Source organism: Molothrus ater, chromosome 5 (genome assembly GCF_012460135.2).
Source record: "Molothrus ater isolate BHLD 08-10-18 breed brown headed cowbird chromosome 5, BPBGC_Mater_1.1, whole genome shotgun sequence".
NCBI lineage: Eukaryota > Metazoa > Chordata > Aves > Passeriformes > Icteridae > Molothrus > Molothrus ater.
This window is the reverse complement of record NC_050482.2, coordinates 61,130,930-61,156,759: the sequence shown is the minus strand read 5'-3', so window position 1 is coordinate 61,156,759 and position 25,830 is coordinate 61,130,930. Positions and strand designations below refer to the sequence as shown.

The 25,830-nt window shown below is 40.8% G+C and overlaps 1 protein-coding gene across 1 annotated transcript in view; it reads left to right on the top strand.

Annotated features, from left to right (window-relative positions):
• The first annotated feature begins 9,582 nt into the window (after positions 1–9,582).
• Positions 9,583–25,830, top strand: part of FGD4 (FYVE, RhoGEF and PH domain containing 4) — a 56,823-nt gene continuing 40,575 nt past the window's right edge. Inside the window, exons 1-2 of the mRNA XM_036401472.2 lie at positions 9,583–9,892; positions 23,746–23,910. Coding sequence (XP_036257365.1) covers positions 9,877–9,892; positions 23,746–23,910 — 181 coding nt within the window. The 5' untranslated portion in view covers positions 9,583–9,876. The remainder of the gene's footprint in view (positions 9,893–23,745; positions 23,911–25,830) is intronic.

The following is a 25,830-nucleotide window of genomic DNA, read 5'->3' as shown; positions in this document are numbered from 1 at the left end:
AAAAGCTCAGGCTCCCGACTGTCTCCTTACAGCAGCATGGCTGTTTCAAGGTTAAAGCCTGCAGCTCCCTCTGAAGGGCCAGCTGTTTTGGAAAGTCCTGGTGCCTTTTTACAAACTGTTCTCTTTGCAAGTTCCATGGAATAATGGAGTTCTCCAGCCTCTGGATGTGGGAGGATAAACCTGCTGACACAGGCACTGCTGCTGTTGGTCTGTTTGCTGGGCCTTAGTCACATAAAATTGCTGCTGTCTTTTATGCTTTCTCTGGGTGGGGTCAAAATTCAGGCATTAACACTTCTTTTTCCCACAATACTGGAAAGTGCTCTACCAGATTTTAAAAAACATCAAATTGGTTGAATTTGCTCTAAAGCTGATCACCATCCTAAACCTCTGCAGTGAGATGGTAACTAAATGGGAGAGACTGGCAGATGAATTATTTTTGTGAATTGTGGTAGGTTTTTTTAGTCTTTTCCAGAGGGGCTTGCATTTAGTACAGAAGTACTTCTGTCCTTCCTTGTGCTTCTACCTTGTTAAGGTGTCTAATTGAAGAACCTGAAGACTCAGAGGTGTTCTGCAAATAGTTTCAGAAAATATTCCTCCCAAGTAATTGCTATTCAAAGTTGGAAGAAGAACAGGATGGGAAGAAATGACTGCCAGCCACAGAATATCTTGAAGGGGAATTATTTCTTCCCCCCCTCCCCCCCAGTTCATCCAGTTGCTCTTACTATATAATTAGCTGTTCATTTTAAGTATAAAAATACTACTTGGACTTATAAGAGCCATGGGAATTGTTTACTTTTTGATGATTATCTCAGCAAAGTAAGTCCTTGAGTGCATTTAGGAATGTGGAGCTCAGGACTGGAAGGAGCCATTTGGTCACTGAGGGGTTTTTGTGTAGGATTTCCCCACTGCCACCCTCAGTCACAGGTAGCCTTATAACTTACCTGCTATTTTGATGATCAGCAGGCTTTTCTTCTGGCATACTGCAAATGTCAGACTCTTATGGCTATGGGAAACAAACTTTAAAGAGAACTTTAAACTCTGCTAAATGATGAAAAGTCAGTGTTACACCATGCTCCAGAAACTGAACAAGAAAGGTTGAACTCATTGCCAGTGCCATGAGATGCCTGTCAGCAGAAAACTTGAGCAGGCACTTTGAGACGTGAATTCTGCTCTCAGGATGATGCTTTCTGGGCTCAAGCCAGTCTTCAGTGCCTCAGATGAATGGTAACCCAGGGCAGCCAGATTTTGAATTGAGGGGAGAATAGCCCTCTAGTCCTGACAGATGGCTAGCAGAAGCGCTTTTTCAAGTAAAGTGCTTTTCCAGCTGCTGATCTTTGGAGGAACCTTCATGGCAAGTTTTTGTGTAGTTCTTCTTGCCTATCTGTAGACGTTTTCTGGCTTGTGCCTTCTTCAGATTGTACTTTTTTGCTGTGGTTTTCTCACTACCACAGATGCACTTTACCTTCATGGGAAGGGTGTAGGCGCAGCTAACCCTGCTATTAAACAGTGTTGTAACTTGTCTATTCCACTTCTACTTGTAGTAGCACTTACCAAAAACCAAAACAAAATCCATGTTCGCCTGCTCAATTAGGTGTTGGTGTGGTTTATTGTTCTAAGTATATTTTAAAAAAAATTAGCTAGGATTGAAACAAAGATTTATGCAAACCTTTTCAGCAAAGGCTTATGACCTGGGGATTGAGGCTGCAGAAGACCTGAATTGCAGACTTTTCTACAACCAGCGGATTTGTTTTGAAGCTGTAAAGTAGTGCCATGGGTGGTGTGGTGTATTTCCTGGAGAGGTGTTGAACATAGCTCCTATTTGAGTAGTAGAGGGAAAATTAACTCAAGAGATTGTAATAATACTTTAAAGAACGGCTTGATTCTTTAATGAGTCATTCCTGCAGGGCAGGGTCTGAACTTCTCACCTGGAATTTTTCTTCATCTTATCTCCTCCTCAGTATCAGCATCCTTTGTGTTCTCCTACGCTGCTGTCCTATTTTCTACATCAGCCAATATTTATTTTATTTTTTATTCTCCTCCATTTCCTAAGGAGGTCACTGATGCTCAGGAAGACAAGTGAAAGAATGACATGGCTTTTTGTGATTCAAAATAGTTTTTTGGCTTCCCATACCATGCTTGTAGCAGTTACATTGAGATTGAGACAGAGGAGAAATAATTTATGCTCATTTTACTTGTTCAGTGTGGCTGAGTATTGTTCAGCTCTGTAAAGCATCGAAAGGCTTCACAGGTTATGTAAGATTACCTGTTGCCTTTCTTTAAAGATCCTGTGCCACTATTTCTCTACAGCTGAAATAGTTCTCTGGCAGCTCTATGTGTCACAGCAGTTTCCAAGACTAATTTTGATGTCTGTTCTCTTCAGTAACTCTTGTTCACGCCATTGCTTGGAGCCTTATGTTGCTGTTATGACTTGGCCACCCACTAGAATGTAACTGGCAAGTGTTTTAGTCCCTTGGCTTGTCAAGATTTCTGTGTGTAAGTCAGTTTCAACTGTGGAAGCTGCTACAAACACTCTCAAAGATAGCTGCTGTAAGTCAAAATAAATTCCAAGGCTCAGTGATGGAATTAGAGCCTTGCCTGAGAACTGAAACACAACAGTTAAAATCCAATAGGATGAATTACTCACAGTTATCAGTGTGAGCACTGTTTGCCCTCAGTGAAGTCAGCAATGCTGCACCCCTCTGTTGTCTGCTAGCACCCTGTTATGTTGGGGAAATGCTCATTTTAAAATATTAGTCTGGGATACTGTGGATGAAGAGCCTTGCCCACGAATTTTGCCCACTTGCTCTGCAAGCTGTGGCCTGGTTACATCATAAGAGACTGAACATTTGTGTATGTGTGTGTGTATGTTTATAAAGCTGATTTGATTGATTTTAAAATAGTCTTTCCAAATTAGATTTTCCAAGTTTGTCACTGGTTTTACTAGTCTTATTCCTGGTGTTTCTCTGGTTTGCCTGAAATATTCCAAGTATTCCAAAATTCTCCCACTGTTGAAAAATTCTGAAAACTGTAGAATACTTTTTTAGTTGCTGCTTAACACAGGACCAAAACTTCAGTTGGCAGCTGAGGTGGTTTTTTTGTCTATGTGTGTCTTCCATGGAGTGTCCTCAGCTTGTATGAGCAGAAGTGTGATATTCCCTCAATCTGATACTAAACATTTTCAGTGCAAAACAATGCCCAGGACATAGTCATGATGAGAGGGAAAAGCTTCTCAATCCAATGTGATCTACTTACTGCTCTTTGATACTCTAGTCTGTTCATCATGTTTTAACGGATTAAGATTTTCTTTGCATTGCTTTAATCCCGTTTATCACAAAATCGGGTGGTGTTTTAGAATTTCCTTCCATAAGAAAGACAGCAGTGAAACCTGGCTGTGTCTGTTGTATAGCAGGCATCTTTTCTAATTCCTGTTTTTTAGAGTCCAGAGATAGCAGTAAAGGAACTGGGGGGGAAAGCTTATTGATTATTCTTGTGTTGAAATAAATGATGAAAAGTCATTACTGTCTGGCTGATGAGGTCTGGTGTGTGGATGGCAATAATTTAAAGGAAATTACAGTTTCATTAGTGAGGATGTGGTCTCAAAGGCTATGTTTAACCATCAGCACAACTTCACTATATGAAAACAGTCACAGCTCTCTGTGATCTTTGACCCTGACTGCTCCAAAAGCTGAAATACACTTCTACATTCTCTTATTTGTCACCACTGTCTGTAATTTTACTTCTCCTTTTTTAAATCAAATTGGTTTGTTGAATTCCTTGTGATCACTTTTCTCCGGACAGTTGAGGTACACAAGGCTGGATGGACTGGAAAAAAATCAGCTCTATGTATTAGTGGCAGGGCAGAAAAAGCCCTGCAAAGAAGGGTCCAATTTGCTGACTGTCCTGCAAATACAAGACTATATTGGTCCTAACAGGACAAAGTAAGGAGACTGGAGCTGTAGATATATTTGAGGCTGAAGGAAAGAATTGTGAACAGATGGTGACGTTTTTTTGTCCTGGTCAGGTGAAAGACGTGCTTGCCCATGCAGGAGGGCTGGACTAAAGGGTCTGCATCCGAATCATTCTGTGCTTCTGTGATTTTTAGGAACTGACCTGTTCTGGAGAAAGCTCATCTCATACTTTTGTAGTGTGACAGGGAGGATGGAGGAAGGTGAAAGGGAAAATGTCTTGGGCTTTCAAGTTTCTCTTCCTCAGAAAGCATGGAGTCAGAGCTAAGGTGGAATAGCTTAAAAATACCTGCACTGTCACATATTCTGTTTAAGAAATGTAAATGGGATTCAGGGAAAGACTAAACAAATTCATGGTGAATATGGCTTTCAGCATCTGCACAGTTGCACAAATGACATGGGTGATCCATAAATTGATGCTGTAAGCCATGGGACTTGTGTGTTTATTGCCTTCTGCAGTGTATTACCCAAACATTTCCTACTGCTTCTTGTCAGATAAAGAATATTTGACTGTTTTTCCAATCACTTTTTTCCCCTGATCATATTTTGTGTAGTCTTACCTAGCCCAGAAGAGTATTAATGCATTCTACTCTGCTGTTTGTTGTGAACCCTCCATGCAGGTTTTATTAACTCAAACCAAGAATAATTTGTACTTTATTTTTAGTATCTAGCACTGCCCTGATTTGATTTTTGTAGGGAAGTGAAATCACAGTCCCTGCAATCTGATCTGCTTATTTTGTGAGTCTCTTGTTTGGATTTTTAATGTGGAAGGTGTAATTTTAAAGTTAGGAATTCAGCCTTTCACTGTACTGCTGAATCCAATGACAGTTCTGTGTGGTGGTCCTCCTGGATTGGGTCGTGTTTTTTTTTTGTGGGATGCACATGTGCTTTGTGTGTTTGTGTATGACCAAAAGCTGCATTAACTGGAAAATGAGTCTGCTTCCCTAAATCATAACATGATTTTGTAGGATATATATTTATCATTTGTATATATAGAAAGGAGGTTTTAGAAATAAAATCTGTTAAACTATTTTTTTTTAACAGAAGAATTGTCAAATCAGACCCAATTGTTGGAGACATACCCTTTGACCACTTTTCATCTTTACTGAATCCAGATTCCTGGATTTTAGCTGGATTTTAGTGGGGTTTTTTTTGTTTGTTTGTTTTTGAGTGGTTTTTTTTTGCTTTTTTGTTTGTTTTGGTTTGGTTTGGTTTTGTTTTGTTTTTGGGTTTTTTTTGGTTTTTTTTTTTTTTTTCCTGGTATGGAAGGTACTTTAAGCTACAGAAACCCAGATTTATATGGTTAGTGTAAAACATAGAGTTACCATAGGTCCTTTTGGAAACTCTAATAGAATAGAAGGCACTCAATGATCTTTGATATAGTTCTCTGATTTCATTGAATTGCAACCATTTCATTATTTGTTTGGAGAGTTTGTAGTTGCTTGTTTTATTCTTACTCTTGGACTAAACTGCAGACAACAAGATGCTACAGTGACAAATGCTGTGCAAACGTAGGACAAAAAGTTCTTTTCCTCTAAGAATTTCTGTTGTGTGTTTTGAGCACAACCACAGGCTTTCCCTTTGGGACACATAATACAGCTGAGCTGAAGGAAAGAAAAAAAGGATGGAAAAATACTGTTATTGACTTTCTAATTATGGCATGGTAATTGTTCATCACTTCTACCTTGAGACTGCTTTTCTTGCAATATAATGAAGTCACAATCTCCTTGCATGTGAACCAGGAGAGCTAGGGAGGAGAGTGATAGATGTTCCTGATTTTCAGAATTTGGAGGGGAAAATGTCCTTTCAACAAATGTGTTTCTGTTGGACTGCAGATCCAGTGTCCCCTAGTGTTTCTCACCTTGTTCAGGGTTAGCTGCCCATCTTTTTTAAGATATTGTTGCTTTTCCTTGTTGCAGCAGTCCTGAATACCCATTCCTAAACATCCTCCTTGCCCAGTCCACTTCTGTATGGACTTTACCTCCTCCTTTTTCTGGTGATCACTAATCTCTGGAGCTCACTTCCTTAGTATTAAGTTTCCCCCTATCCTTTTATTTATTATATGCCTGCAAATCCTGAGTTGTGATGTGGCTGTTTCTTCCTTCCTTACATGCCACTGGGCAAAGCTTGAAGGATGCACTTTAACAAGACAGCATTTTTAAATAAGTTGTGTGGTTTGGGTTTTTTTTTTAGTCTATTTGTTTAAGCCATCCAGGCTTCTGCACAAAATCACTTGTTACTGATTTTAGGCTATGCCATGAGTCATGAAAAGGAGAGCATGTGGAAGGTCTGACAGAAGTGAGGGTCACTTTGGGACATGGCTGTGTGGTGTCCTGTAGCTGATCCCATTTCCCTAAGAATAGCTTGAACACAAATCCACCCCTCTGTATAATACTGCCCAGCTCATGAGTGGGGCTTTTAACAGCATCTCAGGAACTCTTTGGGGATGAGGAAAAAACATGCTTTTATTTCTGCCCATGCCCCAGATCCTGTGATTTTCAAGTTCTGGGGTGTAATGGAGAAGAGAAAGGGGAGATCAGTGTGAGTCAACCACAGCTGCTCTGTGGGAGCCCTGTGAAAGGGGCCTTCCCCTCTTGGACTCACTGAGATGTCTGTAGATCTCTCACATGGAAAAAAGAAAGCTGGGAGGTGTTTCCATATTGAAATCCAGAAGTTCTCCTTTTGAGTTCTGTGTCAGGGTGCAGGTGGGTTACTGATCCTTTGGCTGGGACAAAAATCCCTCTCCATCACTGGCTTACACAAACTGTGCATCACTGTTCTGATGCATGATCCACAGCAAACCTTTCCAAGCACTTGGTGCCTGAAGTGAGTCTGCAGGAAGGAGGAGAGAGGCAGAAGACAGCCACACTGAGGGCTGGACTGTGATTCACTGTCACATGAGCCTGTTTGGTTTTGGGGATTGAGTGTCACAGTGACACACTGCTCACGTAGCTCTTTAATACTTAGTTCAGCTTTCCAGGTTTCCTAACAGTACTCATGTGACTTCCTTCTCAATTTCATCACATTAAGAATATTCAAATGAGTTATGTACACAGTTTGAGTCCCCTTGTCTCCAAAATGGGGAAAGTACTGACAAAAGCTGGTATTCCTTTGTTTGTATTACAAGTGCTTGGAGGTGGAAAAAAAGTAAGTGCCTTCTATTTATTGTGAGGTGTTTGTGAAAACTTTCAATTATTGGAGTGAGGCAGTCATATATGAGCCAATAAGTTTAATTTGGGGTAACATAGTTTCATAGAACTAGTCTGCTGTGCAAGGACTAAAGGGCATACTGTGTTTAGTCTGTGTAGTTATTCTGATTATACTAAATGATGGCAACTTCTTATCTTGGTAGTATGACTTTTATGACACATTAATGAGAATGTTTGTTTTATTTAACTAGTTGTTCTCTGTGTCTCTTTATCTGCCTTTTAGAGAAAATTAATAAAACTAAACTTATTTTTAAATTAACTTTTCTTTAAAGTTCATAGGCATGTTGTGGTGACAGGGAGACATAGCTGCACCTCTTGTTGATGAGTTTGCAGCTTATACTTGCATTATGCAATTTGCATGTTTCTGCTTTTAGAGAAAGCAAAGTTGGGCGTAGAACACTTGTGAAACCAGGGTAGTAGGTTAATGAGATATTCCCCTTCTAGCAGTTTAATCTCTTCCAAATCCCCTTATCTGGTAGCTAATCAAATAGATATGGAACAATTAATATATTACTTTTTTTTTTTTAAAGGAGGAGTTAAATACATATTTCAAAAATGGGCAGTGGTGACTTCTTTATACTCGTTCAAATGTTGCTACTTCTGGAAGTGAAATAGGATCCCCAGTTTCCTTCATGTGTGTAAAATTCCTTCTTTCTGAGTGGTAGCAGGCTTCAGTGACTCTCCTTGTCTGTCTCCTCCTTTTCCTTGTGTGACCCCTTCTCTTCTCTTTGCTTGCAGTGGTCAGTAACAATTTATGTGGCTGCTTATCTAAAATAATTGCTTCTTAAATTCTTTTGTAGCCATTTGTCTTGTAGTTTTCTAACCTACTATATTGTTTATGTCAATATTGAAACCTATATTGCTGATTCAGTCTGAATTTGAAATCAGGTAATTGTGTGACAGGCATTATCAGTGGTTTTCCTGGGTTGGGGAGGGCAGACCTGGCTGAAGAAAGGCTGGCAAAGCCCTCACTCACCAGCAGATGGACAACCCAGACTCCTGGGGAAAGTGGTTTATTCCAAATGTGGGAAACTGAGCAGAAAATGTATCTTCTTAACAAAGGCTTTCCTGGAGCAATAAGGTGTTCTGTTATAAAGGCACTTCATGTGCAAGCCCAAGCAACAGGGGCAAGTTTGAACTCCTGCAGGTGAACTTTCAAAATACAAATATAGCTTATGCACTGGAGTCTTCTTGGTCTGATTATGAAACTCAGCTAATGCTATTTATTATTTTAATGGTGCATTGATGACCCAGGTGAATAAAATTTCTTTGTGTCTTTAAGGAGCCTGGGGTTACTTGCTAGAAATATCAGGGATGAGGAAATGCAACTTCCTAGCTCAGCAGTTTAAATACTCAGAAAGAAAACTGGTAAATCTTGGCCAAGGTGCTAAAAATGTGTTCCATTTAGGTTTCAAATCCATATGTGTGGAGCTTGCATCTGCTCATCTCAAAACGAATAAGGCACCAAAATGTTGAAATGGCTGGAGGAAAGTTGTTTTTGTGCTGGTTTTGGCAATATCCCTCTGCCGTACAACATCTGTAATAGAAAGGAAACAATTAGCTGCCCAGAGGGCTGTCCCCTCAGTGACAAACACATTCTCAGGGATTGTTTTGCAAGTGTGTTCCCTGTAACCCTTGGTGCTCACCCCTCCAAGCAGCTCTGCAGTGCTGTGAGCGTGGGGACTGCGAGCGGCTGGAGACGGAAGGGGCTGCAGGGAGCTGTGGTTTGGACCAGTGCAGAGGTTGAAAATGATCTCATCTGGCTGCTATATTCTGATTCATATTATCAGAATTGGCAGGGCTGGATTTAAGTCCCACGGTTTTCCTCCTGCTGAGATGAATGTGTGCCAGCTGGGGATCACATGGTGTGGGAGCTCTGAACAATAAAAGAAAGTTACTCGGGGTAACTTCCCTTTCCAGTTAATCCTTTTGCTTCTTGAAACAGTGTATTTCTTCAGTTAATAATTCATTCTAATAGCTTTGTATTGTGCCCTGGAGCACGATATGTAGTTTATGTAATTTAAAAACAGATTTTAAATTATTCTAATCAATTTCAAGCAATGCAAAATAAACTAATGTTTCATAACAATTCTTTAATGTCGATTCTTTTGGTCAGTGCTCTGGTATCCTGTGTGTCCTATATACTTAATTCTTGGCATAAATTTAAAGAGAGATTAGTAAATGCAGAGGATTTGACATGAGCACCATGCATTATAAAGGGAGAACAAAGCAGCAAACAGAAAAATGTGCTAACTTGTCCTTTAACCTTGATGCTGCTTTAGTTTCAAACAGCAACACAATGAATAGTAACAAAACTTTCATAGTGGCTGAGGTATTAGACAAAACAACTTACAGCAGTCCCTCCTTTTCCTCCTCCTCCTCCTCTCTCCAGCAGTTTGTACGTTACATAAGCAGATTTCTTTGTTTTTCCTCTTTCCTCGTGAACAGACTTCACTCTTTTCTCTAAGCAGACTGGTTTGCTTACGCCTCTCCCCCCAGCACAGGCTGGCCCTCCGAGAGGAGGAGCATCGTGTGCCTGAGCCCCAGCATGTGAACTGTGAGCACAAACCGAGCATCTGGGGAGAACTCCTTTCTGGCAACTTGTAGGGCTTGTCAATGGGATAAATGTGAGCCTCTGGTAGGGTCATTGCCATTGCAAAAGCAGTTCCTCGTGCAGTGGTACTGGATTACGTTTGCAAACAATGTCTTCTGAACCAGGTAAGGCTGACCAGGATGCTCCTGGCAAACTTTATTCTCTTCAAGGCTTGGGCTGTGTTTGTGTCCAGAGACACCAAGAGTTAAACTCTCTCGTCTGAGGCAAATAAACCGGTGAACATCAGCTGCCTTGTGATGCAATACAGCTGGAATGCTCTGGTGGATTTTTCCTCCTATTTGCAGTAAATGAGCTTGAAGTCTCCTGAACTGACTGCCTGATACATCTGCCACACCAATAACCCCGCTGCTTTGGGCTTGTTTTGCTGCTGCTTTCACCCGTTCAGGACTTTCTTAAAAGCCAGTCTGTTTTTTGGTGTTTCTAAGTGGTTTCAGTTCCTGGTTCATTTGCCAGATTCACTGAGCTATGTTCATAACTGTAAGGTTTCTATAGGACATATCTATAAGAATTATAGATATCTTATTACCTTTAAGATTTATATCCTGCTTAAGATTTATATCCTTGTTTTAGGAAGTAGGTGTAGACTCATGACTTATACCCAGCTTTTCACCTATAATCTCTCAATAATCCATTTAACTGATACTTATGCTACACTTAATATACAGAATTTGCTTCCAGAATTAAAAAAAAACAAACACTTTTATTGCACCATCCAGTGAAAGGTTTGGATTTTTTCCATTGTATGCTTGTAAATGGGTTTTAAAGAATACTATTAAAAATACTGCTTTACTTCTGAGTGCATTTTTCAGTTCTGAGAAGAATTCAGCTTGGGGTAAGTTCAGTCAAAAGGTATACCCAACCCTAACACTTAATGTAAGACAGCAAATATTCTGAATTAGGTTTTTCACAGAGAGATGGGTGAAGCTGATCTGTGGAAGGTTTGGGTTTAGCATGCCAGTCTCCCTCTCTGGGAAGCCCTCTGAGGCTAAAGAGAGGGAAGGAAGTTACTGGCAGAGTGAGTTTGAGATTTGCTAGAGAAGCTCAGAGTAGATGCAAATAGTTCTACCCATTTCTCCTGATTTCAGTACTTGTGGGTATCTCCTTTTTTAGGGGGGTACAAAGAACGCTTGTTTTAAAAAATTGTATTTGCTTCTTATCTTTTATGAGCAAGTTTGAAACTGCCCTTTCCCCTCTAGCATTTAATAATCAACTAAAAGGATGGGAATCACAGCTTTCCTCCCGCTCCTTAAATACCATTTTGTTGTATCCAGAGAAGAATTTAAATGTGGATCTAGGAAACTTTATTTCCCTTGTCTTTCCCTGATCTTTCCCTTAAGAACTGTTTTCTAATGTGTATCCTTTTCCTGTAAATGTAACAGGAACCTTACGGATCTTTCAGGAAGGATAATGTGGTGTTATAACCACTATTTCCTCTTTCCCTTTGGCTTGCTTTCAGTCTGCAAAGGCCTAGGCCTACAGAATCTTACATGTAACTGTGGCAGTCTGAAGGTCAAATAGAGTGGTGAAGCTGTGACATTTGGGGTTTTTTTTCAGATTAACTATGTGATGCACAAATAAATTTTTACAAGATTTAAGGTGACGTAAATTATACTATCAGGTGTAGGAGACCTATGGGGATATAGACAGTGCACAGAGAAAGGGTGACAGCAAATAATTCCAGTCTGTGTGGGTTTTAAATCAAGTGGACAGATATCCCTGTATCCCCCTAAACAGTGTCAGAGAAGCAGTGATTCTCTTGCTGAAGCGTTGGCCGCCTCCAGTTTGAAACACAAAGAAATCCTTCCAGTGCTGACTGCTAGGACTGGGTGAGAGGGCAAAAGGAGGGCCGGTACCTACAGGAACTATAAACTCACATAGCAGTTCATTCATTGTTATCACCATGGGCAGTTTGGGCTGTTGAGTGTCTGCAGGTACCTGAGCAAAGCAGTTTTTCCAAGCACTAAAGGCCACAACAAATATGTAGAATGTACCTTTCCTGGAGTATTGATGTTTTTGAAGACTCAAACTTTATAGACTTATATTCTTTTAGTAGTAGCATTCACTATAAGGGAAAAAACTGATTTCAAGCCATGCCTTTTCAAAGGGTCATTGATACCATGACTCAGAAGTCAACAGGGGCTCCAGTGTTTTCATTAGTGCCGCCATTATGCTTTTCTTTGTGCCTGCAGCACTGAATCTTATGTTAGTCTTTTACGTGATACCTGCTGTAAAACAGAAAATGTCTGTTGGTTTACACCAATGCTTGTAAATCCAGTGTATTTGTTGAGTCTTTACTAAAAATTCAAAATATTTATGCAATTCTCCTCTATCTCTCTCCTTCTGCCCTGGGTTTATAAATATTATAAAACAAAGAAGTAAGTTTCTTCAGTGTTAAGAGTTTGGAATTTTAATGCCCATGTATTTCTTACAGTTTGACAGGTAATGCTTGACCTTGAGAAGGACAGGTGGTCAGGAAAAACAGTCTTTCCTTTACATTGCCATAAGATATGTGATTGTGATTACTCTTGCTTGCCTGTGAAAAACCCCTGCAGTCATGACCCGCCACTATAAAAAAAGGAAACAAAAAGAAGGGGAGGCAACAGCTGGTTTACGTCATGTGAGGTGGAGAGGGATTGGAGTATTGCCAAACCTTGTATTCAAAAAGAAATTAAATGCTTAACCTTAAACAAATGTTACTTTTATGAGTAATTTCGTAGAGTTTATTTGCTCTCTGTTTTGGAAAACTTTTTTCCCCATCATGCAAACCGTCCGCTTTTATTAGTGGCCATTACAATGCTCTTTCTGCTGATGCCAAGAGCTGAGGCTCTAAGGACAGCACTAAATATTACATAGGAGTGAGCAACATTCTGTTGGGCTGCAGTTTTGAGAGCAGCTCAGTGATCCAGTGGGCAGCTGCTGCCAGGAGGCTGCCAGGTCCCTTCCTGGAGCTCTTGGGCTCACCCAGAGCCAGCTCAGCTCTCTCCCACTGTACAAAACTCTGGTGTAAAAGCCGCATCTGCTCGCCTGGGAGCTGTGCGGGCTTACCCTGACCTGGAGAGAAACCCAGCGAGCTCTGGGGTGCGTAAGAAGGGAGCAGTGGGAATTCCAGGGATGTGGTGGGATGGGAAGGATGGAACTTCTCATCTTGGTGGGGGCTGCTCACTCTGGGATAGCTGCAGTTTGGGTTGGAACAGCCTTTTTTTGGTCTGTCCTGGGGCCTTCGAACATTTACGTTTTGAAAGGTTGCACATCCTTGAGGTGTTTTGGACAAAACTTCAGCCATTTCAAAATTATTTGTCTTCTTGAAGTCTAGTTGGGCTTAGTGTATTTTTTACATTACATTACTTTTTTTTAATAGCATTTTTTCTATCCATTTGCACACTCAAAGATAAATATTCATAGGAATATTAAGCTTTTTGGAACAGTATGATAAATTTTCAAGTCTGTATGGAAACAAGATATTTGAATTCTCCAGCTTTTTATAAGTTTTAAGAAATGACATTCAAAATTCATCATACAGTTGTTTTTCTTATTTTTTATTTAACATATAAGATTTTAAATGGAGGTCTAGAAAAGAGAGGAGAGACAACTAAACAATAGAATACTTTTGAATTTTAATCTCTCAGCCTTTTCAGAGCATGAAGTGTAAAGCTGTTTCAATCTGTATAATGTTCAAGAGGCAAATGCATTCATGTGCAGGTCTGTTAACCTGGAGTGAATTCTGTACAAAGAGAGCTCATTTCTGGCAATTAAGGGCTAAGGGATTTTTTTTCTCCATTTGGATTCCAGGCAACTTGTATTTGGCTTCCTTACATAAGGATGATCATGAGCCAGTGGGTTACTGTGAAGTGGTGATTGGTTTCTTGTTCCTTACGGAAAGAGGGTGATGTAAAAGCTGGCATAATTATGGTAGGCTTTAAAGAGACTGGACAAGGAAGGTCCTTCCTGAATGATTACACAGGAAGGCTCTAAATGCACTTAAACGAGGCTTTTTGTAGCTATTCTTCACTTTTTTCCCCTCAACCAGGTCAAAAGCAGGAAGCACTTGAATTCTTGTGAAGTGTCCAGCTTCGGGTTCTTTATATTTCTGGTTTGGTGCAGCGAGCATTCCCTGGGAGCCGCTTGTTTGGGAGCTGATGGTTGTTAATGACTTGGCAGGGAGGCTGGAGCCCCTGGGGAGCCGGGCTTGGGGACGAAGGCAGCGGCCATGGGGCGGCCGTGGTGCTGCACCGCTGGGGCCCCAGGGCTTCTCAGCATCCCCACCTTCCTCTTTATCATAAAGTTCACGGGTGTACATTCACTTGTAACCTTTCATGTAACAGGAAGCAGTGCCTGGTGGCCTGTTGTAGTGCTATTGTGCAGTTAATACCCTGCTGCCTGTTCTATAATTAGAGCATATTTCAAGCCATCCGTTTTTAGATAATGTTTGTTTTTATTATTGTTTTCCCTTTCTATCCCTACTGCTTTCTCCAGCCACACTGAGATGTGATTCAATAAAATCAGTATTGCCTAGTGGCTACTTGCTTCTGGAAAGAGAATCTTGTATTCCTTTCCCTATCAGTAAATTTGCGTCTTTGCCCAAGCTCCAGTGCATCTAAGGTGAATGAAAGCATGGAACTGGCTGCTTTATTTTTTGGGCAGGGTTACATTTCTGATGGCTTAACTTTCCCGGACCACATCCTGAGGCTAGATGGGTGCCAACACTGGTGCACACAAAGTGGTGGGAGCGGGCAGCCAGGAGGAGGGAGGGAGGGGAGTGGGTGGAACAACTTGTGTCCGTGACAGCTGGCTGCTGGATGAGCCCTGCGCTGTCAGACGCTGGCAGGACACAGGGACTGCCTCAGCAGCTGGATCAGGGAAACAGTTTCCATCTATCAGTGATAATTTTATTGACTTGTATTGAGTAATTGACTTCTTTCTGGATCTTTGCCTGTTCTGCATTTTGGATGTACTCTATTATGTATTTATTTCTTTAAATTACTTCAATGTGCCTGTATTTTACAACTTCTGCCCAGATCTTCTGCAATAATACATCAGTTACAATCTTCTGGAATTAGATACTTTATTTTTTTCCCCTTTGGGTCTGTGGGGGCTTTTTGCTTGGGCTTGTTTAGCATCCTGTTTCTAAAAATGCTTTCTTTTAGTCCTTTTATCTACAGAAATAGCTGATTTCATGTCTCAAAGCATATGGATAGTTTCCAAAATAGCTCTGAGTCAAGATGAAATAACTTCTCAGATAACTGGGCAGAGAACAAGATTGAAGTGTCAGTGACTTGTTAGAGAAGTTTAGAAGCAATGAATACTGTGCAAAATCATGAAATTTGTAGTTAGCTCAAATTTCTCTAAGCACATTGATATTTTATAATGGCTTATGAATTATAGAAGAGGAGGTCTTTCTGTCACTGTCTGAGTAATCCCTGCACTTGCCTGGTAAGTATATGCTAATGAATCCTCTTGAATTATTCCAGTGATTTGTATGAGATAGTCAGATGTATTTTCCCTTCAGCTGACCCCAGTATTGCAGGTGCTTTCCTTAATATGAAGTTAAATTGGGCTGCCCAACATGGTGTCGTACTGTTTACCTGATACATAATAAAAGAAAGAAGAAAATAAATCATCCTAAAAGTCGACAAATAAAGTGAAAAAAACACCAGGTTCAATGTAACAACCCTTGCCCAGACAAGTGATACTTCTGTGATCAGTAAATCTGTTTTTACACATGGGGTGTCTTGTTTAGTAAATAGGAGCTTGGGGCACTTAGTAAGTGATGATTGCCATCTATGCATAATATGCTGGTGACAAAAACTTAGTGAAAATTTTCATTGTTGCATCAAATAATAGTTGAGCAGATACTGCTCACCTCATGCAGCTCTGTGGAGAGAACTAAAGTGAAAAAATAATTCTGGGAAAATGTGGAGGAGGCGTATCCTGTCAATCTTTTCTTGCGGTAGGGTTCATAATCAAAATGACTATTAATGCAGTAGGAACTCCAGAGAGCCACACAAAACTTGCTCAAGCCCTTCCTCATCGAACATGAAGGAATCTGTAAAGAGAGCATGGGATAGGGGGGAAGTGCCCCCCAGATACAGAACTCCCCAGTGCTCCCATTACCTCATGGGGGAAGAGGTTGACAGATGTAGTCAGGACACTGCTGCAACTTTGTGAAATGCAGTCATGTGAGAAGCAGCTCTGGAGCTGAAAGTTGCCAACATGAATTATGGCACTGGCAAAAGGCAGTGCTGGCAAGGAGGGAGGAATTACCTGAAGTTTCCTGATGCAGAAATGAGACAGTAACAGCAGGGCAGCTGACTTGGGCTACAGGGACAACTTGCCCTGCCTATTCCTGGAGTGATGGAGCTGATGCTTCTCGTTGTACCCATTTTCTTTCTTGCTTTGTGGCTTTGGATCCTGTGGTTCTTAGCTACATGAAGTTCATGGTACATGGCTGTAGGGGCAGGAGCTGTATTCGCTTGTAAGACTTGTCATCGTAATAAAAGCAAAGAAAAAATATTGTCCAAATCTGCTGAAAGATTTTGACATTATTTCATGAAACACAAACCATGAAAAGTCTCTACAGGTAAAAGAATACTATTGCATATTTTCTCTCTAGACTTTGTGCTTGATAATATGTTTTCAAAGGCTAAAGTGAAAACAAGGCTTTGAGGGAACATATTGTAATACAGGAACTAAGTATGTGGAAGAGGAGTAATTTATTCCTCTGAACAGAACTCCTTGCACTCAGAACTCTCCCTTCAGTCATGTGTTTCTGGAGATGTGGTTTGAACATTTATTATCTCTGTGTACTTAAGAAACCCCCATTATTCATTAAATAGCTGATGAACTATTTCACCATGAGCAAAACCATTGTCACAGTGTGTACAAGTGTAGGTGAATAATAAAAACCTCAGTGAAGCAATGGTGTTGTTTGGCAGAGGACCTCAGTCATATAAGCTTCTACTTCCAAACTACAATAATTTGAAGTTCTGTACAGTGCTTTTTGTTTTATTGGAATAGCATCAGCGGTGCATGTTATATTATTGTGCTAATCCGAAATTGAAACAAATGCTGAAAGGTAATCCCATTAATTGTTGACTCATTTTAATAAGACTCCCAGCAGATGAGCAGGTTGGCCTGCAAGGAAATGATTATCAGAGCCAAAAGAACAAAGATTGCAGCCAGACAGGACAACAAAGTGAAGGACACTGAGTCTGCCTCCTGTAGCCAGCATTGGCAGGACATTTGTAGTGACTGTGAATTCACCATTCAGTTCATTGCTCTGTGTGATTCACTGCATGCTGAGACTGAGATCAAGGGATTGCTGATAAATCTTATTTAGTTAATATTTTGGTACTTCATCTTAAAGCTTGGACTTGATAATCTTGAATTTGTTACTTTAAATATGTATTCTACTTAAAAGTGGTGGCATCCATAGCAACTCCATCTTTTTGGTAGAAATTACTGAAAGTTCTATTTCAGTCTAGAAATGAAAGTTGCCATCAGATAGATGCATGCTTTCTTCCAACCAAAACAACTGTAATGCTTGGCAAAACATGGGAAAAGCAGCATGGAATGAGCAAGTCTCCTACATACCTGCAAATCAAACCGATGCAGTAATGTCTCATCTTAGACCAAGTAGGTATGGGAACATTTGGTATTGGGTTCTGTCACTGATGCTCTGCACAACCCTCCTCAGTTTATTAAAAATGAAACTATTTCAGAAGTTGTTTCTTCTTTTAAAATAATTTGGGTGTTGTCCACACTTGCTGTAGTTCTTGCTGAAGTTTCTTTCACTTTTCCTTCTGTATTGCTGCTCTGTGTATTTGTTGCCAGTGGTTCACACACTGTTGTGCATACCACAGTCTGGAAACCTTTGCTCTCTGTTACTAAGTAAGGTACCGTATCTACCAAGAAGTTAAATATTTTCTGGTTCTTGGCAAGTATCATATAGCAAGTATTTGGTCTGACAGTTTGAAATTCAGTAAGGTTTCCTGTTTAACTTCACTGTCACATGTTACAAGTGCATTCACAGGGGTCATTAAACTACAAGAGCAGCAGTATTTATATACTTTTTGCAATCTACAATTTATATCTACCATATTCACTTGAAGATTTATTTACTCCATCCAGAAAAAAGCTGTGAGAGGCAGGTAATATTGGTTTGGTAGTTCTATTAATGTTTGTATGCAGTGAGATATAGTTTTATATAGTTTAAATCTTTTTTACTCCCAGAAAATGGTCTACCTTCTTCTGTTGAACTAAGAATATTTTTGCCTGTGTCTGAGGAATAGCCCTGCAAGGAAAAAACCCAACATTTTTGCATTTTGTCAGCATAGGTATCTGAACTAATCCTTTAAAAGAACCTGATCTGCCCCCTATACTTTGCCAAGATTCCATTTTTCAAAGATAATTCTACACCATCTGTTATTTGCTATTTATTTTTCTGGCCAGCACCTTCTTGCAGGAAGAAAACTAATTTATTTGGTGAGACAGCCCTCCTGACTTCAGCAAAAGTTATTTTTTTCTCTTTTTGCAGTGTTTGGTTGTCAGCTATTTACAATATTTCAGCAGTGTCTCGCCACAGTAAAGGCTGGCCTGATGTTTAACCTTTATAGCTCATCTGCACAGAGCAGAATATCAATGTGGAGTTTCTGCACTATTCTGCAGCTGAAAACATTCACAATTCTATCACCACTGCAGTGGGAGAGGTGAGGATGTATCAAAGCACAACTGTGTCATTAACTCAGAATGATAGCTTTTAATAGGAATTGGAGGAAGGAAGATTTTTTTTTTTTCATGAGAGAAATGTTGACTTCCAGACTTCCTACTCTCCTCCTTCACACTCCTAATAATTCTCAGATAATTTGAGCTTAGTCCAGTTGTTATTGACATTGGGTATGCTTCAGCAGTAGAAGCCTCTCAGAAGCATGTGAGCTCCTCTCACAGAAAGGATAAATCTGTGAAGGGGAAGTAGCAGGTTACTTGAGACTTAGGTTTGAGGGCAGGCTTGGACACAACTGTGTGCAGAATCTGTGACCTCATGTACTGGATGTCTGGCTCAGCCTCGACATGGGGTGCTGTAAGTGAGAAGCTGCTTTGTGCCTTCTTGTTCGTGACCAGGGAGCTGCTGCTCACTCTTGCTCTGCCCTTGCCAGCTCCTGTAGTGTTTGGTGAGTAGGTGGGTGGGTTGGAGTAGTCTCTGGTAGTGTCAGTGCCACTTAGCACTCCTCTGAGCTGGTCAGGAGAATGTCTGGTTTGGTTGCTGTGCCCGAACCAGTGCCTTGGCAGGGTCTATGTGCCGAACACCCATTTCTGTCCAAGGCTGGCAGGAATTGTGAGGCTTTGCATTGATGTTACATGAAAAGATCCAGCAGTAGAACAGCCACAGCCACTGGGGTAGGTGCCCTTGGGACTTAACACATGGGGCGTGCATAACTATATAATTTAAGAGAAGTCATTTTCATCCTTTAATTTTCCCTCTTGTCATAAGAGATTAATACTTCCCCCATTGATTTTTTTTTTTTTACATCCAGAACCACTGCATTTCTTTCATTCAGAATGTATGAACAAGAGTGGGATCACAGTGGCAGTAAAAATTAGTGCTGCAGCAGCAGAGAAGCACTATGTGCTTGCAAGTGGGAATGAAAATAAACATAACAGAAGAGTTAATGGTTTTGAGATTGGCTTATGGAACTGCTGATGGAGGACCCATCAAATACTAAGACATTAGTGTAATCTTCCTGAATATAAATAGGCCATTTTTTAATCTTACTGGCACTTCAAGCTGGCTGGCTGTTTGTCTAAATGTTCATGGATCCAAGTTATTTCTAATTAAAATGCCCTGAAAAAAATATATAATGCATCACCTAGCTGCAAACATACTTGCAGATGCAAGCATGTTTGCAAGCATTCTAGCTTCTCATTTCCTTGCAGATGATAAGCAAAGTAATTAAGTGCTTATCAAATTTGCACTGTTTATTTCTCTTTTCTATTAGCTATTATTACCTCTTTCTCCCTTACACTTCTTAAATCTTTCCCCACTTTTCTCTCCTCTTTAGTGTGTTTAATTATTCCTGATTATAAGAGAGAGGGTTTAATCATGTACCAGTCAACACAGCAAGTGGCTGGTAGTATTTGGTCGTGCATGGCATTTCTGACTTCAGGTAAAATTTCTCAGTTTTTATAATTCATGAGAGTAGCAGAAGTGCACAAGCGTTTCTTTAATCAGGTCAGAAATAATCATGATGGGGTTCTACTTCAGCCCTGTAAAAGGTGCAGGCTTTTGCAGCATGTCTGCATTTTTGCATATCTAATGGGACTTTACATTTTATTTACGGGGCAACAACTGTATTTTAAAAAGGCAAACTGCTTACTTAAGCCTCGAGAATTGAGCAGCCCTACTGAAATGCATGCTGCTGATTGTGGAGCAAGTATTTGGGCTGTTTTGGGCTTTTGTTGTGACAAAATGTATCATTGTATATACACTTGAATACAATACACTAGATGAAGGAATTTTCACCACAAGTGTGTGTTTCTGCCACAATTTTATTGTCTGCATCACCTGGAAGGTGCTATTGTTCATCATTGTTCATATATTGTTCATTATCATTGCCTGGAAACTAGAGCTCAGATTTCCACAGGTCTTACAGGATATGCTTTGCCCAGAGAATTTTCAGTTTTGCATAGAAATATGCTGTGGATAGATCGGTTGCCTTTTACCATTCCAGCTTTACATGGCTTGAGGATGTGACACAATTAACAAAATCACTAGTTTGAAATATGTGTTAAATGTCTGCAGCATGTCCATCTTGAGCAAACATGGCTCCCAGAGGGGAAGGAGGATTTGTTTAATGGCTTGTACAACGATAACAAATTTGAAGTCACTCTATTTCCCCACAGCCCCATGTGCTGAGTTGTTGGTGTGAAGACAGAGCACATCTTGAATGAGAACACTTCTTGTAGCTTTTGTTTCCTGTAAACAGTTGCAAAAATCCCATTCTAGAGAAGCGCTCTTTTCTGTTGCTTGTGGTACTGTTCTGTCTTACAGTGGACGACCTTTACAAAATGGCTTTTGCCCACTGAATGCAATATTGGCGAGTCTAGTGGGGACCATGTGATGCTGACAACAAAATTGGTTCTTAAGGCCACCTACTATTTTTGCATTAAAGATTTTTTTTCAGCTGTTGATGTTTTTGCTGGACTTTGCATTAAGGCAGTGTGTGTGCATGTGTAAACCAAGTAGAATGAAAGTCTGAACAGCTGCTTGAGGAACTGGGGTTGTGCTGAAATGATCTTATCAGGCAGGTCTAAAGAAGGGCTGCTGCTGCTGAGAGGAGCTGTCCTGTCCCTTTCCAGCCATATTCCCAGCTGTTCCCTTGTGCAAGCAGCAGTGCTGGGGCAGCTGTGAGGTCAAACCCACCCAAAATGCATTCCAGCTTCCACCTGCCCCATTTCTGCTGCTCATCTCACAGTGCAGTGCAACAAGGGCTGGTGCTGGCCCAGGGGAAGGAGTAGCCAGAAGCAGAAGCTGGGGCAGAAGGTGACAAGGAGGGGGGACCGTGGCTGACCACAGAGCAGCTCTATTCTCAGCAGCAGCTCTGTTTGACTGGGCGTTATGTGATTGTGAGTGATAACCTTCAACAGGTGTGAATGCCTTGATAAAGATGTGCGTGCAAAGCAAATTCCCATTCTGGCCACAGCAGAACCTCATTTTCTTAGGAAATCCTTATAATAAATAAGGTAATATTTTGATGGAGATTTTTAGCCTTGGCCTGAGCAGTTGACATAGCAGTGGCCCTTACTGAGCTGCACTCTGGGAGCTGTGGATTTTGCAGCATGTTGGCTGACAAATCTGCAAACCAATCAGTTTTTAGTAAAGTCTAAGCTTTCACACTTTGACCCTCATTGCAATCTTATAACCAATCTGAATATAGATTTATAAATTGTGTGCAATTGCCTACCCAATTTATACAACCTACTGACCCCACAGGAGTTACTCTTAAATTTGTTTCTGAATTTAGAATTGTCCATTTAGATTGCAAACTGCAACATTTGTAGCAGTATTTGTATGGGATTCTGTAAGAGAGGGAAATCCAGCCTGTCAGCTCTTAAGTGGAGACAAGGAAAACTTGCTGGTCCAACTCCCTGTACCATCAGCTTGGTCTTTCTAAGAGCTTTCAGAACTCCCACCCCCAGGAGAGACAGATATGGCTCAGATACAGCCTATACTTGCTGGGCTTTGAGGAATGCTGTGGGACAGAGCTCTCACTGCTGCAGTACAACACAACTTTTTGTGGATGGGAGTGACACCAAAGGAAACAGAGTCAAGCAATCTCTGCCTGAGAGTACAGGCATCTGAGACCTTGCTGCTGTAGAGTGGGGGACCTGTTAGATTATCCTCATCACTCTGGAACAGCCCCCTTTATGTTCTGGGGAGATCCCTTGCTGCTTGGATGAACTAGAAGAGGGGAAGATGCTGTGCTGCTGCTGTGGGTGTTGTGCGTGTGTTGTCACCGAGTACTGTTGGTAGCACGGATTGTTGATCTCACCGTGGACCTCTGCAGGAATCTGTGTTGGTAGAGGCAGCCTCTGGGTGCAAGGCTCGGTGTTCAACAGGAAAAATAGGCTTCCAGGAAATAAAGAATAAATACTTGAAAGTACTGTTGGAATCCAGAAAATGCTGAAGAATCATTAAGCAGCATAGAGCAGTAGTTGTAGTATCCTTTTCCTTTGCTGTTCTAATTCTAATTCTACAGGCTTGGCTGTAGCAAGGGGTGGGTGGACTTTGCAGTGGGAGAGGAAGTTGGATGGGACCAGAGGGTCCAAACTCTGCAGAGGAGTTGTTGTTCAGAAGATATAGGAGGATCACCTTATGAAATGGTTGAGTGGGTTTTGGATTTGCTTTTTACGGAAACATGCAAAAAAAAAAAAACCCAGCAAAGGCAAGAAAATAGAAAGGGTGGTAAACAGCAACAGGAAATAGAGATGCAGAAACTCTACCCTAATATTTTTTTAAAATGAAAATAATTATGACAACACCACAATAATTGATAACTGGGCTTTCGTCCTTTTCCTTGCTCCTCCCACAAAAATGTTCTGGAGTATTTTGGATTCAGAGGTAAATGAATATTGACCTAAGTGACATCTCAAAGTCCTTCATACTATCCTTTCAGGTTTTTGATTGTGTTGAGAGAACCAATTTCTTTTAAGCCAGAAAACTAGAGTGCATGGTTTTGGCTTCCGTAATTCACATTACTTACTGTAATAAGTGCTTTTATTACATTTTCCATTGTTTGAATATGTTTTACTTTATATTTTCTTCCACATTTCTTATCAATAACAGCATATTGATCCTATGAATGAGAATAAATTCCAGTCTGCTAAGAAAGAATTTCTCTCTGGCTTTGTGCTGTGCTCTTTTTTTTTTTTTTGCTTTTTTTTTTGCTTTTTTTAATGCTTATAATAGGGCCCTTTACTACCAAAAAAGACACAATTAGTTTAGCTGACTTTTGCATCCTTCCACCAAGTAATTAAATAAGTGTTCTGAATATATAGCATTTCATACACATTTTGAATACAGAAATAGAATAGATGAACAAAAACCAGAACTGATCCAGTTCTGTTGAACAAGCAAAAATTCAAATGGGAAAAATGTCTGTTGGATATTGTCATGTTCCTATAGAAGAGCTTAGGCTAATCATGGTGGAAATATATTCCTCATATCCAACCCTTCAAGGTTTAAACAACAGAACAAATTTCAGTGAAACGCAAAGAGGGTTTTTAGGATGAGACACTTTAAATATTTTAATAGTCTCTGTAGGGAGTTGTTAGCATTCTAATAAATGTTCTTGTAGTCATTCTAGCCTATACTCAATCCTGTTTCTTACTTTTGTGTGTATTTATACTTTTATTTAATTGTACTTATTTTATATATAACTACTTGTGTGTATTTGTTTTCCAGGCAGCAGCATCTGTCCAAAGCCCTTGATACTGTCCAGAGCTTGTGCAGCGGGTGCCACAGCCAGGCTTGTGGAGCAGAATGTACGCTACGAAGCGGCTCAGGGAATAAATGGAAGTGTGCCACTCAAACAGTCCCCACGCTCAGCTGCAAGTCCAAAGCCACAAGGTAAGTGGTCTCCAATATTTTTCTTAGGGAAGTTGTTCTCTTGAACTTCTGAGAGCAGCAGAGCACCTTGAGAGAATTGTATTTGAAAGAGAGAAAACCATGGGGCATAAGCTGGCTGCTGAAATACAAATGTTCTGTAAATGCCTTGTGATTCTGTAATTCCTGGCTTATTTTTCAAAAGTCTTGCTGTATTTGAGCTGGGAGGTTTGGACACTATTTTTAAACTGGAGTGTTTGACAGTCTGGCTTCAAGGCAAGTGTGGTGGGAAGATATTCAGGGTCTTTGGAGTTCTAGCAGAGATTGAGAGAAGCCTTCCTGCAGGAGTATGTGTAAAGATGGGAACTTCATGTTTGTGCACCAAAAGCTGACAGTAATGTACACAGACTAGAATTAGATCTCCTTTCTCTCTGTTTCTGTCCATAAATATCTTTACTTTTAAAAGCAAAATAGTATATAGTAAATAGTATAATAGTATATAGTAAATACTGTGTGTATATATATAGTATAATAGTATTTATATATACCTATATATATGTATATATAGAGTATATATGCACACTTTATATGCATATATGTATAATCATACATATATGAAATCACTATTTATATTGACTCAAACCATTTTTTATGTGGTCTTCTCAGTAATATTGTTGATTCTGCTGTGGCTGATCACAGCTAAGAGTCACTACGTTACAGAAATCTTGATTTCAAATCAAATCTGGACTGATATCTTTTAGAGGTGACAATGGGAACTTTGATTGTTTTAGAAGTTTAAAAAAAAGTGAGTTTTGAAAACATAAGTCACAATGCTGCTCAGTGCATTGGATCCTGAGACACAGTGCTCATAAGACAGAAATGAGAATTACTTATGGAAAACCAGATGTGGAGAGCTGACCCCGGCTGAATGCTAGGTACCCACCAAAGGTGTTCTGTCACTCCCATCTTCAAATGGACAGGGGAGAGAAAATATAACAAAAGGCTTCTGAGTTGAGGTAAGGACAGGGGGAAGATCACAAACTGATTACTGTCATGGTGAAAGTGTTGAATTTATTATTAACCAAAATCAGAACAGGAGAATGGTAAGCAAAACAAATCTTTAAAACATCATCCCCAGGTTCTGTGTCCTTTCCCCAGGGGCAGGGGGAGATGAGAAGGGGGGTTCTGGTCAGCTCAGCACAGGTTGTTTGTGCCACTGCTCAGGCAGAGGAGTCCCTCCCCTGCTCCAGCTCAGGCTGCCCCCCATGGGAGAGAGTTCAGTTCTCCATGAGCTTCTCCAGCCTGTGTCCTTCTGTGTGCTACAGCTCTTCATGAGCTGCACCAGCATGAGTGGAGGGTGCAGCCTTTCAGGCACAGCCTGCTCCAGCATGGGTCCCCCACCAGGTCACAAACCCAGGCAGAAAACCTGCTCCAGAGTGGGCTTCTCTCTCTCTGGGTCTGCAGGTCCCTGCCTGGAGCCTGCTCCAGTGTGGGCTTCCCATGGGGTCACAGCCTCCTCTCAGGCATCCATCCCTATGCTCCACCGTGGGTCTCCTCCATGGTGGATCTCTGCAACCCCATGGACCTCCATGGGCTGTAGGGGCACAGCTGCCTCACCATGGGCTGTGGGGGAATCCCAGCTCCAGCACCTGGAGCACCTCCTGCCCCCCTTCTGTACTGGCCTTGGTGTCTGCAAAGTTGTTCCTCCCACATTTTGTCACTCCTCTCTTAGCACAGTCATGTCTGTACAATAACTTTTTTCCCCTCTCAAATGTGTTATCAGAGAGGTGTCAGTCCCTTCTCTGATTACTCAGCCTTGGCCAGTGGTGGGTCCCTCCTGGAGCTGGTTGCTGTTGGCTCTGTTGGACATGGAGGAAGCTTCTGGCAGCTTCTCACAGAAGCCACTCCTGTAGTCCCCCCCAGCTACCAAAAGCTGGTTGCACA